Below are 18,016 nucleotides of genomic sequence, written 5' to 3'. Positions count from 1 at the left end.
TCCAAAATCTCGGTCCCACTGTGCAGCTCAAATGTGGTGTTCGCTCTGCCAATCGCTGGAGGACAGAGTGGGAACCGGAATAAGCAGAGTTAGGAGGCCAGGACAAAGAAGTTAAAGAGCGCCTAACATACATGTTTTTGAGGGCGGGCCGAGGGAAAAAAGTACCCCCAGTGAGGGTCTATGGGTCTGATTGTGTAGTTGTGATGGAGCCCCCTTTGAGCAAGAGGAACACGCCAGCGCTGAGATTAGCGGATTTGGCAACGGCTCAGGCCAGGCCGCTTCAGAACATGACTGGCTTCCCGGCGCTGGCCAGCCCGTCCGCCCACTCCCAACTCCGCGCCACAGCCGCGCACCTCCGCCCTCGGGACCTGGGCGCTGACCCCGGCGTGGCCATCACTCCGCTCGGACCCGAGCACATGGCCCAGGCGAGCGCGCTCGGCCTCAGCCCTCCCTCCCAGGCGCTCCCGGCCCAGCCCGAGGCCCCAGCGGCCGCGGCCCGCGCTGCAGCCTCGGTCGCGCACCCCGGCGCCGGCACCTACCCTGGCGGCGGGGGCAGCAGCAGCGTGCAATCCTCCGCGCCCCCGCCCCCAGCCCCTCCTCTTCCTCCCTCCCCTTCACCCCCTTCCCCTCCCTCTCCCTCCCCCTCTCCCCCTCCTCCTGCCCTCTCCGGCTACACCACCAACAGTGGCGGCGGCGGCAGCAGCGGCAAAGGCCACAGCAGGGACTTCGTCCTCCGGAGGGACCTTTCCGCCACGGCCCCCGCGGCGGCCATGCACGGGGCCCCGCTCGGAGGGGAGCAGCGGTCCGGCACCGGCTCCCCCCAGCACTCGGCCCCGCCTCCCCACTCGGCCGGCATGTTCATCTCGGCCAGCGGCACCTACGCTGGCCCGGACGGCAGCGGCGGCGGGGGCCCGGCGCTCTTCCCCGCGCTGCACGACCCGCCGGGAGGCCCCGGCGGCCACCCGCACCCGCTCAACGGCCAGATGCGCCTGGGGCTGGCGGCCGCAGCGGCAGCCGCGGCCGCTGAGCTGTATGGCCGCGCGGAGCCGCCCTTCGCGCCGCGCTCTGGGGATGCGCACTACGGGGCTGTGGCGGCCGCTGCAGCCGCCGCCCTCCATGGCTACGGAGCCGTGAACTTAAACCTGAACCTGGCGGCGGCGGCTGCTGCTGCGGCGGCCGGACCGGGGCCCCACCTGCAACACCACGCGCCGCCCCCGGCGCCGCCGCCGCCGGCGCCCGCGCAGCACCCGCACCAGCACCACCCCCACCTCCCAGGGGCGGCCGGGGCCTTCCTGCGCTACATGCGGCAGCCAATCAAGCAGGAGCTCATCTGCAAGTGGATCGACCCCGACGAGCTGGCCGGGCCGCCGCCGCCGCCGCCACCGCCACCGCCCCCGGCCGGCGGCGCCAAGCCCTGCTCCAAAACTTTCGGCACCATGCACGAGCTGGTGAACCACGTCACGGTGGAGCACGTGGGCGGCCCCGAGCAAAGCAGCCACGTCTGCTTCTGGGAAGACTGTCCGCGCGAGGGCAAGCCCTTCAAGGCCAAATATAAGCTCATCAACCATATCCGCGTGCACACCGGCGAGAAGCCCTTCCCCTGCCCTTTCCCGGGCTGCGGCAAGGTCTTCGCGCGCTCCGAGAACCTCAAGATCCATAAGCGCACTCATACAGGTGGGTGTCTGTCCCCGGCCGCGCCGCCGCCGCCGCCTCCCGCGCCGCCGCCGCTTCTGCCGCTGCTTCTCTTCCTCCTCCTCCTGCTCGCCTTAATTTTTCCCTCCTTCTGCTGCTTCTTTTCGCATACGTATAACCCGGACATGTGACTTCTTTTTTTTCTCTCCCCCCCTTTTTTTCTATGAATAAGTAATTCGATAGCACACACAGGCCCCGCGCTGGGTTCCCACACGGTGGAGTCGCCAGCGCTCCCGCAGCCTCTCCGCCGGGACCGGCAACGCGCTCCAGCCGCCGCCGCCGCCGCCCCGGAGCAGAAGCAGCCGCCGCCGGAGCAGGAAGGCGCCCACGACGGTCGGCAGCCCCCATTCGCCCGGCCCCGGGAACTTGGGGAGGGCGATGGGGAAGGAGGGCCGGATCCGGAGCCAACCCCGGCGGCTCTTCTCTCCCCATCGGATGGCAGGCCCCTCGCGGTCCCATGTGATTTGCCGTGGTATTGGGGCCTTGAGGCCCAGCTCGGTGTGGCCCCTCCAGGAGGGGAGGGGGTCCGTCTCTCTGGGGCGGGGTGCAAATGGGAAAGTAATGCGCCCTCGTACACACACACACACACACACACCCTCGCCCACCGTTACACACCCCACACATACACCTTCACGTGCACACACATCCCACAAACTTCACACACCCATGTTCTCTCATAACACCCCTCCCTCATTGCTGGGACATCCTTATGTCCTGACACACTCACACTTCATTTACTCACCTTCATTCATATACACCTATACACACACGCGCCGTCACACATTTTTATCACACATGCCCTAGAGGGTGCTGGAGAAACTGGCTTCTGCCGTTTTTTAGAAGGTTCTCCAGGGAGAAGGGCTGGGCGAGCTGCAGAGCCCTTCGAGGTTGTTGGGCCTTCCCCGCCTTGGAAATTGGGGGCGCCCACCATGCCGTGGGGACCCCTCCCACCCCACGCCGAGCCCTGACTTAGGGGTGCCTCGGCCCCGGGTGAGGGCGCCCACGGCCTGGGGCGGTGGGATGGCCCCTGTAGGTCCTGTGCCCCTTGGAACAGACGAGCGTCCTGGGCAGAAGCTCTGATGAGCGCGAACGCAGACGGATTTATAGGGACAGACAGTATTACCCCTCGGAGGACACTTAAGTAACTGGAGTTTACATTCAGTAATTACTTGGCTGATTTATCGGCGCGGCGGCGGCGAGGAGGCAGCCTCCGGGCGTGGGCCGCAACGCCTGGCCCGTGGCTGGTGCCGAGGCCACTGGGGCACCTGCTCGAGGAACCAGGTCCGGGGGCCCAAGGCTGGAGCCCCGTGCTTGCTCCTGTCGCTGGCACTTGACAGGCCTCCTGCGGACTGGCCGGTGACCGACTTGGGAGCGCGTTTTCCCCGGAGTTCCGTTTACCGGCCCTATTCTTTTCTGATCGGGAGCGGTCAGCCTTGATGATTTTTCCAAAAGGACACCTTCCACGAGGCTCTCGTAAACGCTCCTGGCCCGCTGAGCCGGCTGCTGGCCCCCGTGCCCACAACTTCCCCACCGGGCAGGGGCCCGGGGCTGTGAATGGGGTACGCGGGGAAGCGGAGCGGTCCCCCAAAGGGGACCCCCAAAAGCAGAGCCTGAGACCTGGACCCTCCCCTCCTTTCCAGATCTCGGAGGGGAGTGGACCTTCCTTTGGTCGGCAGGGAGGCCGCCCGGAGCGGAGGTGGCCGCTGGCCGGGTTCCGGCTCTTCCCCCGGGCGGGGTCGCGTGCCTCCCGCCCCCTCGCGGCCGGGCCCCCAGGGGGCGTGCGCGCGTGCTGCCGGGGGCGGGGACCCGGCGCGAGGGGACCCGAGTCCCTTGTCCTGCGCAAGGTTGCCTTCCCGCCAGCCTCACGGTGGCTGCGTGGGCCTCGGCCGGTCCCTCGGGGAGCGATGAGAGCGCCCTCTCGTCGCTGCCTGAACCAGCGCCGGGTGTTTCTGGCAGTCCTAGGGCCACTTGAGCATTGTCCAGAGAGGGGCCACACCGGAGTCCCCTCCCCACTATAGCGCTCTCCCTTTTAGGGGGGAGGGTGTTATCCGGGATCCCGGAACAGATTGATCAAAGGATTAATCCCCGGCCACTCCCGAAGGTGCATTTCCTGACCCACGTGCCCCCTGTTCCGTTTATAACCTTCCTCTGGCTGGACTCAAGTTCTCACATATAGTTCCTCTCGCTCTAAAACTCTGTGAAGTAGCTAAGTTCTGACGCGACCGCACTGGCAGAATCTGAAATGTAAACAGTGGGGTCCCTCATCCCTTCTAGCCAGGTAGAATTTGCTCGACGCACCGCCCCCCCCAGGACCTCCTGAATAAAGTAGGCAATTCTATCACCCTTTCCTTTCTTCCCCACTTTCTTCCTCCATCTCCCCTTTATCCTTGCTTTTCTACTTTCTTTTCATTCCCTATCTGCCTTGGCTGGGTCTGATTCTTTATGCTTCTCGTTATCATGTGCAGTGGCAGAGCCAGCAATGTCCCAGCCGCTTATTCTGCACAATCCCGGATGCGTAGCTTGTGGAGAAACATGAGACTTTTTAAAAACAACATTGCACATTTGCATAGGGTGAATAAAACCACTTAAGCCTCCATGTTGAGGAAAGGCTGATTATAATTCTTTTGGAAGAATGCTGTATTAAATTATTATGACTCCAACTTAAAAGTGGAATACAGAAACCAGGACAAATAACTGATGTTTTGATAAACTTGATAACCATTTTTGTTGCAGCCCATCTACAGAAAAATTTTAAAGGTTGTGATGATCATTGTGTTATGTTGTATTTTTCCCCACTCTTTATAGACAATGTAGGAGGTATATGAATAATACTTAATTTTGTTTTAAATCACTATTTCCAGGTAGGGTGAGTTATATGCCAGGCACCTGAATACTTTTCAGACATGCTAACAAACTCTAGCACTGAAGCAGGTATTATTGGTGAAATTTAAAAAGAGAAAATGACTCTGAAATATTTGTATAAGAAAAGCCACCACAAAAATTTATGTACACTAAAATATCTTTTAAGAGTTGTTTAGCTTTTCATAAAATAAATTGTCAAAAACCAAGGGAAAAACCATACCTTGTGTGTCACCGGAGTAGCAGCTGAAATCTAGAGAAATTTACCTTTATTTTTAAACATCATTTAAAGAAAAGGACTATATTATTATACCATAATATGTATGAGATGACATGTTCAATTAAGGACTCAAATACATCAAGTTCATAGACACTAAGGTGAGAGGAAAAGTTCCTTCTGTTAGCTGCTGTCTTCCTGGTTTTGCTTTTTAATAGCAAGGTGAAGTGTGACTGAATATCTAGTTGTCTTACTTCGCAGTTCCACCATCACCGGGACTCAGGGCCTTGTGTTCAAAGGCTTTGTGTTCCCGGGGTGGGTAGAGCAGCTTAAAGGGGCAATGGGCCCAAAGAAAATAGTTGATCTTTTTTGACGATGAAGCCAATTTATTATGTTAGAATAAATTTCTTGTACCATCAGGTAAACGAGGCCTATGGTCCTTATCAACATTTATTAAGGTTCTGTTTCGCTGGGCTCTTAACTGCCCACCAAGTTGTAAGGAAAGCTGGTAGGATGAAGAGGCCACCAGCCTATTCTCTGCCCAGCTAGGCTTGTAAAAAATGTAGCCGTGGGATCCTGTGTTTCAGAGGTGTCTTTTATTTCTGAAGAGAACGGGGTTTTGTTGTATTTCCTTTCCTTTTCCATCAGTGAAATCCTGGGGGACACTCTGAAACAAAACATCATTACACGTTTACTGCACCACCCCTGCTTACTTTGGAGTGCATGTGTTTTTCTTCTCTTCACCCAAGCTCTGGCTTTGGAAGTAATTTATCAGCATTTTTCTTGATGGGGGGAATCTACCTGAATTTTGGGGCTGTAGACCCTAAAGGGAACAAGGATGCAAGTATTTGGTTCCCAGTTAAATTTCAGTGTTACAGCCTAGACCATGCTCCAGCCATTCTCACCTTAACCCCTGTGGCACTGCAGTGGTTGACATCCAGCCTCTCACTAGCCCAGGGCCAAGGAGAGCCTCCAGGCCAGGGGACATCAGACACAGCCCCGAAGTCTCCCTTCCCTGCTGCATCCTGGCACAGAGGAATGAGGCCTAAGAGTTAGGTTGGGAGTCGGTCTTCGATATGCTGGGAAAGTACAACCTCACGGCTGCTCCAGGATTTCTCTCATGTGAGAGGTCTCTGCAAAGTACCTTGTTAACCTCTCCTATGCTTTATTGCAGGGGAAAAGCCTTTCAAATGTGAATTTGATGGCTGTGACAGGAAGTTTGCCAACAGCAGTGATCGAAAGAAACATTCCCATGTCCACACCAGCGACAAGCCCTACTACTGCAAGATCCGAGGCTGTGACAAATCCTATACCCACCCGAGCTCGCTGAGAAAGCACATGAAGATTCACTGCAAGTCCCCGCCGCCTTCGCCAGGAGCCCTGGGTTACTCCTCACTGGGGACTCCGGGGGGTGCCCCCTTGTCCCCTGTGCTGGACCCAACCAGGAGTCGCTCAAGCACTCTGTCCCCTCAGGTGACCAACCTCAATGAGTGGTATGTTTGCCAGGCCAGTGGGGCCCCCAGCCACCTCCACACCCCTTCCAGCAACGGGACGACGTCAGAGTCTGAAGACGAGGAGATGTACGGGAACTCTGAAGTTGTGCGGACGATGCATTAGAATTGATTAGTAATAATAATAATAAGTCCAAGAATAAGGGGGAGCCCTTGGACCACATCCTAACCTGAGACAATGCCGAGCCTGAGACAAACCCGTGACTCAGCCTTGCCACCGGGTCTAATTAGCCCTATTTATTCAGTATGAAACCCTATGGTGTTTGTACATTTAATTAATTTAATTAAGATATTTGGGCTTTTTTTCCCCCTTAGAAAACAAACAAACAAACAAAAAACCCAACCAAGCTGGACTTGTATGTTCCAGGGGGACAGGCCTGGGAGCAAACCGTACCAAGGAAAATGAATGGAGAGTTTAGTAAATCAAGAAACACACTGCCAATGCAATATATATATGTAGTTTTTACAAGGGTGAGCGAAAGAGCATTAAGTCAGAACTCAACACAGCAACAAGGCCTCTTCTGCGTTTCCTGCAGTGCCTCGAGGAAGCCTTTGACACCAGAGTGGGCTTCTCTGGAGCCTCGCAGCCTCCTGCTTGGGCCCTAATTCTGCCAAGGCCTCTTGATTGTAAACCACACACTTGCTGCATTGCCAACAAACAGATCTGGGACTGTACCTGGGGGTCCAGACGTATTTGTAAAAACCCTTTGAGTTCGAATACTTGTAATTTTTAATTTCTACTCTTTTATTACTGAGCTCACCTTAATGTGGTATTTTTATACAGGATTATTTCCTCAGTACCCTGCTTGTATGATTAAAGGAAAGATGCAGCAGCCTAGTACATCCCCATGTATTGTGCTACTGTGATTGTTCAAGCAACAGTGGAGCGAAGAGCAAGCTGCTGCGGGAGACAACTGTGAAACTGTGCTATTTTATAAAACAAGAAATTCAGATTCCTCTATCGGGTTTTTTTTTTTTTATTTTACCATTTTTTAAAAATCTGAATTCTCAGATGCTGCCTCTTTACTCTGTCCAAACTTCCTGTGTAATAAAGAGATTGCATTTTAGATCCTAAGTTCTTTGGGATGCCAAAATTCACAGGCAAGCGTAAGGAGGTGTGATGTTGGCAACATGCCTATTCTGGGGGAAAGCTGTTGTTTTAAAAACAGGCCTACCCTTTTTTTAAATTGTTGTATCAACCTTTTAAAGTCGTTCTTTTTCAATGCCAGAAATTGCATTTTCATGCATTTCCTTCCACCAGAGCACGCGGGAACTCTATCCCATTTGAAAATGACAGTGTATGATTTACATTAAAAGAGGGGAGGGAGTTGCTATACATATTAACATTTTTAAAAGGTTTATAGTTACCACCAAACACTGATGAATGTGTGACCTTTGCCAGAGCTGTCAAGCTAGGATAAAAAAGGTCAAGGACCTGGGACAATAACTCCTAGTCAATTTATTTTCGATTGGTACAACGCATCTCGTGTGCAAAACGTAGTCCATCATAAACATCATACAGATATACTAAAGAGCACTAATTTATCCTCAGAGACCCTGAAGACACCCCCTCCCCAGGGTTTGTAGAAATTTGTTTTGTGTGCTGTTGAGTGGTTGATGTAGTCTTGTCATTGTTAATAACTTGTATGTGAACACTATTATTTGTACAGTTGAATTAATTTATTTTCAGACATCATCCTTTTTTTTTTTTTTCCTGGAAGAGTTCAAAGCACACCAAAGAAATAATTATATTATACATTTTGGTGAAAGACTGTCCTTTATGATCTACGATTTATTTTAAAAAAAGAAAAGGAAAGAAAATGGGAAAATATATTTTTAAGCTTACTTGAATGAACAACGTAATGTGAAAACCAGGACTCTTCCTGCATGTCTCTTTTGCATTGTGTTGATGAGATTATATATAGTTTATAGATATATTCTATTACTAGTACAGTGCATGGTGCTGTCACTTTGAAAGCCTTTCAATGTTGTCTTCAGATTGTTACGGTGAATATGAAACATGCAGACCCTCCTTTATAAAGAAAAGGACCATAAAACTTGAATATAAAATAATTCTACATTTTTAAAGTTTATTTGATGTTCATATTATTCACTTTCAAAGCTCTTTCAAATAGACAAAATAAGATGAGGTATGAACTTTGGGGGGATAATTTATGTATCGTAAACTTATTCAAACAAAATATTCCTGATTTATAATGAGTTGTTTTATTTATACAACTTTTCAACGGTAGTTTGCACTATTCTTTATTATGCTTACAGGTTTATTTATTATGGAACAAAGGAATATGTATTTTATGTATTTTGCCATGCATAGGTTAACTCTGCCACAGATTTATTGGTTCCTGATACACCTAAAATAAAAACTTAAAATGTGTACCTCCAATAGAAAGAAAATAAGAATGATTATGAAGGAGAACATTTAATAAAGGTATTCTTCCTATGTATTGCTCATGTTTTACATGAAGGCATTCTCTCTGCCATTCTCTTCCAGACAGAACATGTTGCTCGTGGAGTAATCGCTAGATTCTCTTCCCTTGATCTCTTTATTTCTTCACCCTGCCCAAGCAATAAAGTATTTTTACAGCTTAGTGTAATTTACAATCTAATCTAAAAATACACAGCATATTTATGAAGATGAAGCCCTGCAGGCTGCACAGAGCAGTAGCATAAATCTTAGGGGTTGCTGCATTCACTTGTTAGAATTAATAATATCCATAGTGATCCTAGTCAGTGGAGAGCTGAAAAGCAAAGTTCAGCACCTCTTTGCTGCCTGAACTCTGAAGAAAAGGGGGAGGAAAGAAGGAGGAAAAGAGAGAAAGGGACAGAGAGAGGTTTTCAGACACAGGGAAGGGGAAAGCAAGATCAGGAGTTAAAGTGGGGATGGGGTTAAACACCTCTCGAATGAAGCTGAGTCGGCACCATTTCAGGTGATGGGATCAGAATCCCATTTTATTGTGGTTCTCTTGGAAGTTGAGTGGAGATCAGTAACTTAGCTGAGCATTTGGGGGCAGGTGTTAAGGAGAAATTAGATTCCTGGTAACAAAAGACCCAAGTGGCTTCAAGTAATACAATTGGCTAGCCACATGAACAAGGCTTGTTTGGGGGCTGGCTGATACAAAACTGATAAAAGGCAAATCGTAAAAAAGCACTTGGTAGTGATGTCAATAAACAGTCCTTCAAAAGGCTATAGAGGTTTTTTTTTTTTTTTTTAAGTCAGGTTTGTTAAATACAGGAAAGGTGAAACAGGTTGCAAAGAGTTGTTCGAAGCTAGATGACAATAACCAGCACACGAAGGAGAAAAACACTCATCAAGAGGGCCCCAATCAATGGGAAAACTTATAGCTCTCTAATGAAGTTTCTTGTGAAAAGAAGAGTGACACAAAGCCACCAAGACATGAATCATTCATGGGAAATATAAAAGATAAAAGATATCTGACAATGAGCAGAACCTTGTATAGAGTGTATGAAACAAGTTTCCCCTTCTTATTTTCTGCTTTAAAACGCACAATCTCCCACTCCCAGCGTTCTCTGTCCAGTCTATAGAGTTAAAATTGACCACTGCTCGTCCTGCGCCACTTCAAAGTAATTTAGTCCAGAACGGAAGGCTTGGCGCTTGGACAATCTTCATGGTGTGTTAAGATTTCTATGGCAATTGGCAAGCAAGACGTTCCCATCTGAATATGTCTCAAAGAAAGCCACTTATTGACACTAAGTTGGCTATCATCAAAGACTTCATCTTTCCGAGGCAAAACGTGGCCCTTGTCGCCCTCGAGAACACTGTTTAAATCGTCCACCTTTGTTTTCCAGGCAGGGAGAATCTTCAAACTCATGGGTTTCTGTAGTTTGGGTGTATTTTTCCCCATGCAGGATGTTCTTTGGTAAAGCTAATGCTCCTAAAATCTAAACTACTGAGAAAGAGCTTGAGGATGGGAATTATATTCTTTCACAGAGTTGGAGATGGCCACACAGGAGGGACAGCGCTGGAGATGGGAAAAAAGGAGGCCCAGACTCCTTGAAAGCTAGGCCCAACTGTGACATGGCGGTTTTGCCATTTACATCGCACATTTTGTGGAAGTTTTTGGAGACCACAGTGGCTCACCCTATCTATCCATCCATCATCTATCTATCATCTGTTATCTATCTATCATCCATCTGTCTGTCTGTCTGTCTGTCTGTCTATCTGCCATCTCTTTCTCTATGAAAGGGGACAAGAGATTTTCACCTGAAGTCTTTTTTATTCCAGTTTGGTTAGGAATTACAAGGGGGGTGGGGGGAAGCAGTGATTTTTCAATTCATCACCTTGAGTCAGAGGAAAAGAAATCTGAACACACAAAACAAAAACAATCTAGACACATACTCATACCAGCAGCCTGTCACCCTTTCAGATGCCCACTGACCCTTCCACCAGTCTTCTACCCAAATAGACACACGGCCAGGAAACCCACCCTTCTGGGGTTGCAGGGTTGGCGAAGGAGCCCACGGTGACACCACCCCGGGGTTGCCAGCGCACTTCCCCTCTGTGGACAAAAACTCACAGGAACTCACACTCTGCCATCCCCCAAGGCCCACGCCCACGCAGAAATACTGGGAGCACACAGTCACACACACCGCGAGTGCCTAATCAGGCCGGGAGAAGTTCAAAGACATGTTCTTTGAAATTCAAAGTGCTGCTTTTATGGTACATCCACACGCAGCCGGCACAGGCATTGCTATGGCAATGGGCAGGGCCAGGGGAGTCTCTGGCAGAGGGTCCACAGTGATTCCAGACACTCTATTAAGATACAGTTGCAGTGACCTTCTTTTTCATGCCAAGTTAGCTCAGTCGATTTTCACCTGATCAGAAACAGATACCACACATCACTTGGCATAGAGGTAATATTATACGTATTACATGGGATACATACATATGTCTTTCCAGCCACTTTTTGTTAAGATTCCCCCTTAGAACCTCCCAGCTTGAGAGAAAGGAGAAAGAATGAGGAGCGGAGGAGAGAAAGCCGAGTGGGGGTGGGGGTGGGGGATGTCAGAAGAGGGGGGAGCGCGGCAGGAGCCCCCAGCCCCAGTTCCTCTTCCTTCTCTCCCCACCTAAGTACTTTTATTTGCAGAGCGATTGTTCTTTGTTTATTTAATACAAGTACTGAGTGAATGGTGAAAAATAAACACGATGAAAAATAACCAAACAGATGATTCCTCCGAGTGAAAAAGCCCGGACTTAATAAAAGTGCGAAGCAGTCACCGCTGAATGAGAAACCCTTTGAAGTGGAACTTATTATAGGAGGAATACTTTGGGGTTGCCTTAACGACGCCGCTGAATCGAAAGCGCTCGCCTTTGTCAGCGATTTGTTCTCCTTTGCTGGGGTGCCCGGAGAAATTACTTACATGGGCTGCCTTAACATGCAGCCTGCAAATCAGTAACTTTGCAGCTCAGACTTGCAGACGCCACTCGGCAACCGACAAAAAGAAGTCAGGGGGAAACGCACCAACCTTTCACGCCGAGCCTCTGGGGATGGGGGCGCACGGGCGTGGGGGGAGGGAGCCGGCAGATAAGAAGTTGTCTTACAACCCCCCCGCCCCGCACCCGGGCTCCCCCCCCACCCCGCAGCCCCCACCCCCACGCCGACCCGCGAGCCTGGCCGGGGCCTGGGCTGCAGGGGGGGCTCCCGCCTCTCCAGCGAGGGGCGCTCTTCCGCGCGCGGGCCGTTCCCAGCAGCCAGGGCCATATTTAATAAGGGTCGTTTATCACCCAGGCCCTTTGAAGGGTCGCCTCCAGCCCTGTGCCCATTAGAAAGGCGGAGGTGACATTTAAACTCCGTTTTCAAGGATCGCGGGGGGATTTCAATGAAAAGGCAACTCGTTTGTCTTATGAGCCTGGAAACAACCCCCTCCTCGCTCCTTTTGACCACATGGCATAACTCAAAAACAATAGTTCAAAAGTGAAATGGCATCGTGGTGTTCACTCGGAGACAGGCCCCCATCTAGCACCAGAGAAAAGAGGTAGTCCGCAAGACAATGCGCTTTTTGTGTCCCGCTCTGTCACAAGGATTGTGTTGTTTGCTTTGGAGGCTGCGCCTGTTATACTTTCCTGAAAGTGCTTGTGTTAAACAAGAGTTATAAGTCATCCAAAACAACAAACATTTTGATTTTCTTTGCCTAAAGGGCTTTCCCTGGCTATGGGCACCGTGAAAAAATAATGTCCTTGCTGAGAAAGGAACACCAGTAGTAGCATTAGAAGCGGGCGCATTAAATATTGAATGACACGGGGAAAAAGAGCTTGTCGAGGGGCACTCAGCCTTAAAGTCTTTCTTCAACTTTGTCTTCGGTGGCTGCTGGACTATTTAAGATGGTATTAATTAAGGCGGCTTCGGATGCCGCCGAGCCCGCCGGCCCCTCGGCCGCGCTTGGTCAATGGGCCTGTGTCCCCGCGCTCTGCTCACGCCTTGGCTGAACCGAGTGCAAGTGTCACTTCTCATTTGGAGGCTGAAGAGAAGGGCCCATCCTGCATTAGGGGCAGCGGGGATGCAGGCAGCAGCAGGCGTTAAAGGAATACGAGGGGCTGGGTGAGGGGAGGGAGGCGGGAACAAAATGAAAACATCTGCCCTGGGCCGAGCAGGAGAGCCCGCGGCGGCGCGCTCGGCTTTTGGCACATTTTGGAGAGTGTTGTTTAGCAAACAAGGGCCACGCGGGACTCGCTGAGGTGCAACTTGCTCTCGCCCCCTCTCTTCTCCTGAAGTGTGGGGACAGTTTACACCCCAGCCCCGCAAAAATCCATTGGGCAGTCTGGTGAGGGTTGTTTTCTTTTCTCTACGGAGGAAGACAAAGGCTTGGCGCACTCGGGCTTCTTTCCTGGCTTCCTCCTCCCCTCCGAGGTTCCCTGCACAGATCACAAAAAAAGCCCAAGGGGCCTCCGCCAAGGACCTCCCATCCAATTTTACAGATGGTGAAACTGAGACCTCAGGCCAGACTCAGAGACGATTTTGTCAGTGTTTCCCCGAAGAGTAGGAAGTTGAGACCCTCTGGAGACCTGAGGCCCAGACAGGAGTGGAGCTCTGGTGAAGGCTGCCAACAGCCACGCCAAAAGAACTCCCCCCTCCCCAATTCCAGGGGTCTGATTGAAAATCAAATGGAAGCTGGTTTCAGCAGCTGGAAATTCCTAACATTAAAAAAAAAAAAAGGATGAATCTTACTGCCAACTAACTGTAGCATAAATACAATGCATGCTTTAGGAAATTCTCTGCTAACTATCAATTCTTGATGAGGAGAGACAAGACCTGGCTGGGCAGAAAGATGCCGAATGCCCTGGCAGATTGATTTCTGCAGCCAGAGTCCCCCAGGGGACCCCCTGTCTCCTGGTGTGGCGTTCCAGATGGACACGGGCCTTCTCTTTTATCACAGGTCCCTTGGAGGTGGGGGGACATGCAGTCAAATGCTCTTTCCTCTGTGGGTGTGTGTGAGAGAGAGAGAGAGAGAGAGGAAGAGAAAGATTGATTGGGACCCATGGGGTGGGGGCAGTTCGCACTCTTAACTCTAGATCCATTTGCATGTCTGGTTCTCCTTCTCAAGACATGTCCCCTCTGGGCTCCCTTGGCCTCCTGGATGAGGAGAGGTCACATTTCCCACCAAGAGCCATCCTGCAGGAGAAGCAGTTCCCACAGGGCTGGGCTCTAGGAGCCAGCAAGAGGGAGGTGGGTAGCCGGAGGGAGGTGGGCCTAGGGCCTACGCCCTCCACCCCTTTGGGAGCTGGAGGTGCTGCTCTAGGATGGGGAACTGCCCGGTGGAATCAGGCCATGGTAGGTGGTGGGGAGGAGAGAGGGCTGTGTCAGAACAGCCCCCCTCCCCCCACAGCAGGTCTGCAAACCCCAGGACTGGGGTTCACATGCCCAACTGCTGACTTGGGTGATCTTTCTTGCATCTCTTTCTTCGGTTCCCTTCTCTCTGCCTCTATTTCTTTTTTGCACGAACAGGCCCCAGGTCAGGGTAAGGGATGCAAAAACATGGCCTTTTGGCCCGGAACACAATGTCCAGTGCGCGCGCGCGCGCGCACACACACACACACACACTCACGCACAACTCGCCCCCCTCCCGAGTCCCCGCCCCAGCTCGAGCCCTGGGCACACGCCCGGGCTCCAGGCACCTTGCCAAGAGCTCGCGAGCACCCTGCGTGGCACACTGGCTGAAGTTCCTGCACGAAGTGGAGGGGGTGGGGTGAGGAGGGAGGGGTGGGCGGCGGTGGACGCCGCCGACTGCTGGCGGTGCGCACAAGTTCAGTGCTCAACTTCCCGCTCTTAACGAGACCCGGGATCCCTTTGGAGAGGCCCTCGGGAGCCGGCAGCGGGGCTGGGAGTGGCGTGGGTAAGCTGGCCGGCGCGGGGCGCGGGCGGCGGGGCACGAGGGCGCGACAGGAGGAGGGCGCGAGGGTGCCCGCGGCCGGCCGGGCGCTCCGAGAAGTCAGCGCGAGCAGCTGTGACTTCACCTATTAGCCCCGATGTCTTTCCGAGGAGCCTGGTGGAGTTAAACAGCCCACAATGGGCGCTCTGGGGCGCCTCCAGCCTGACCTCCACCCGGGTTTAATAGTTTCATAGGAACTTCATTAAATCAATTACTTAGTGAGCACATCATCATTTATTTGTAATTAGCAGCGAGGAGCGCGTTCTCTCCCCCAGCCCGCGGCCGGGGTCCCAGCGGGGTTGGCGGAGTTGTGCAAGCACTTTTGTTTGCTCGAGTGTTGACTCCCGGCATTATTCGGCCCCGGTAATCTTTACGTCTTAATCTAGCATTCAGGGGGCGAAGGGAAAACAAACAGGGCGCAGGCCGGAGGCCAGCCCTGCCGTCCCAGCCGTGCGCACAGTCTGCGCGCCTCACTGCGGCCCCCTCTCCTGCCGGCGGAGAGCGCGAGGGGCACCGCGAGGGCAAAGGCGCTGGAGGGGAAAGAGCCAGGCCGGGGGACTCAGAAAGAAAGTGGCGAAGGAGCGGAAGGAGGGAACCCGCCGCTGGAAAGCACGCCCCCGCAAAGCGAGCACAAAAAGCAAACTCGCGCGTGTGCTGGCGGCGTGGGAGGCGGAGTGCGTGTGTGTGCACGTGTGTGTGCGCGCAGGATGTACGGGAAATCACATCCATTTCAGCTGCCGGGAGCTGGGCGGAGAGGGGCGCGCGAGCAGGCGAGCGCGGAGGAAGCTGGCTGGGTGTCTGGGCTGCGAAAGTGCTTTAATCTGGGGACGGCAGCCCCGGGCGGGCGCAGCTCTACCGCGGCCCACAAATTACGAGCGAGAGGTTACGGAGCCTGGGGTGGGGGTGGGGGTGGGGGTGGGGGTGGGGGTTGGGGCGGGGGAGTGGCTGAGAGCCGGGCCAGAACCTGCGCGTGCGGAACGACAGGAGTGGTGGCCCCGCGAGGAGCCGTGATTGCTTTCGAGTGTAACCATCTTTACCCACTCGCCGCAGCGCCGGCCAAGTACCTGGCGGGCCGGGGGAGTCTCGGCTCCCACTCCCTGGGCCGGAGACACGAGTCTCCGCATCCAATTTCCGCTCCAAGTTGAAGTCCCTGGGCACAGGAAACGCTCAGCTTTTGCGGGGAGATCCCAGTTCAGGAAATTGGGGGTGGGGGGAGGAAAGGCGAAGGGTCATTGATGATCGGTTCGGAGCCAGCGAGTGTGCACAGATGTGAGGTTAGAAGAGCCTCATGGGGCTTATACCCCAGGAGTGGGCTTCCAGAAGAAACATGGTCCCACAAGGTCCTTGAGGTTACTCCCCGAGTTGGGCCTCGTGAATCTATGAGTTTTTGAGGTGAGGGTCTCGAATTTCTCCACTGGTTTTTGTGACCAGGACTCTCTGATTCAGGATGATGCTTGGAGGCAGTGACTGTGGGAAGGTGGTTGTCACCTTGTTGGTTTTAGGTTTCAGGTGGCTTCCATACAGGTGAAATCCATGTTTGGAGTGTTTGTCCTCCACTGATCCCAGAGAGAACCTGGTGCATCAGAGGGTGACAGGATCTGTCCTGGGGTGGGGGCAGGGCTGGGAGGGTTGAGGTGTGGCCCCAAGGCCTGGCTGGAGTTTCCTCCTGAGAGGGCATATAAGATTGCCTGCGGTCCTGAAGGGGGCTCTCCTGAGGCCTCTGGGGTGCACCTGAACCCACAACAGCACTGAGTTTCAGAGACCCCAGGGAGCACCCACAGCTGTTGCTGCCCCACCCTGGATTGTCTAGGAGCTTGAGTCAGCCCAAAAAACAGGAACTGGATCTAGAGAAGGGCCATCAACTGGCAGGGCCACAATCTGGGAGAAGCACCTTTTAAAATATAAAAGCACTTTGCATCTCTGCCTACTTCCCCATCTCCAAAGGGATCCAAGCTGAAGTAGTTAAAAACAGGCTTCCTGAAGAATTACCAGCCAAAGCAAATAAGTCTGCATAAAGCAAAAGACAACTTTCTCAAATATACCTCCAAACACTGTAAACGCCAACACTCCTTAGAGTCTGCTGTACATGTTTCTGCTCCGATACATGCATGTTCAATGTATACTCGATCAGACAGGACCACACACACACCGTTATCGCACTTCCCAATCCAACCTCTCAAATGATCAGAGCCTACCCATCCTGGACCCAGCCAAACTGAGGGCAGCCTTGAAGGAAGCCAAACTGAGAAAGACTCCTTTTAAAATAAGATTAAAATGGAACTTATCTCCCAACCCCCAGCCCGACTTCTCTCGCCACGTCTCTCCCCCTCCCCCTACGGCCTCAACGACATTTAATAAAATAGCATCACAGGGAGAGAGGAAGGCAAGCCGGACACGCAGTTTATGAGTGGGCAGGGATCTGGGGAAGTGGCCGATTGAGACAATCTGGAGGCTGGCTACAAAGCATACTGAGAGATAATCAGGTTTTGCATCACTCTCCCCGCACCCAGTCCTAACAGCTTTGAGCCCATTCGCTGGCTCACATCTCAGACTCTGCCGTGCTTCTGCCTTTACTGGGCCACATGTCACTGGCACCCACCTGAGGCCCTCCCTCCACAGCGGGAGCCCGGTGCTCTGCTCCCCTCCTCCTTCCAGTGGGGCTTCCTTGGCAGGAGGTGTGGGAACTTTCGAGCCCGCCCCCTTTATGTGTCTGGGGTCCTTGCCATTGGGCCCATCAACCTGGAAAACGAACGGGCATCAGGCTTACATTCCGTCCTTGTCTCCACAGAGGGCTCTGAACAGGCTTTCCTGCTCACCAGCTGAGGTTGCCTCTTCCTGATCTGCAGGGAGAAGCAGGCCTGGCATGACTTACTGTAGACACACAGCTGGGCCAGAGCCCGTGGGACGGACACAGGAGCTCTTGGCAGCCTGGTTCGGATAATGAGGTGTAAGGGGAGCTTTGGGCAGGGCCCGGGGGGACTTGGAATGGGAGGGACGATGCTAAAAAGGGGCACAGCTTTGACTGCTCTGGCCGTTTCTTAAATAAACTGACCCCAAAGTGCAAGCGTAGGGAAACCTGTGGCCTAGGTCAAGCATCTGCACTGTTACCAAGAGAAACTTCTGGGTACACGTGGGCACCCTTTCTGCCTTCAGACCCAACAGCATGGTGGTCCCCAGCTGGAATAATTCTAGGCCAGTGCTTCTCCGGAGGGAGGAAGCCCAGAAGACAGAGAGGCGGCTCCAGGCAAACACTGCAGTGCCACTCTCCCGCCCTGTGATCCTACCTTCGGTTTTCCAGACCCTTTCTACTCACCCCAGAAATCAGGGGCCA

The 18,016-nt window shown here is 52.8% G+C and overlaps 1 protein-coding gene across 1 annotated transcript; it reads left to right on the top strand.

Moving 5' to 3' along the window:
- Positions 1-8,740, top strand: ZIC5 (Zic family member 5). Its single transcript, XM_005653825.3, has 2 exons — positions 1-1,674; positions 5,943-8,740. Exons 1-2 carry the CDS (start codon positions 132-134, stop codon positions 6,383-6,385), a joined length of 1,986 nt encoding a protein of 661 aa, XP_005653882.2. The 5' UTR covers positions 1-131; the 3' UTR covers positions 6,386-8,740.

This window comes from Sus scrofa, chromosome 11, assembly GCF_000003025.6.
Source record: "Sus scrofa isolate TJ Tabasco breed Duroc chromosome 11, Sscrofa11.1, whole genome shotgun sequence".
NCBI lineage: Eukaryota > Metazoa > Chordata > Mammalia > Artiodactyla > Suidae > Sus > Sus scrofa.
Note: the sequence above shows the minus strand (reverse complement) of the source record. Positions and strands in the feature narration are given on the sequence as shown.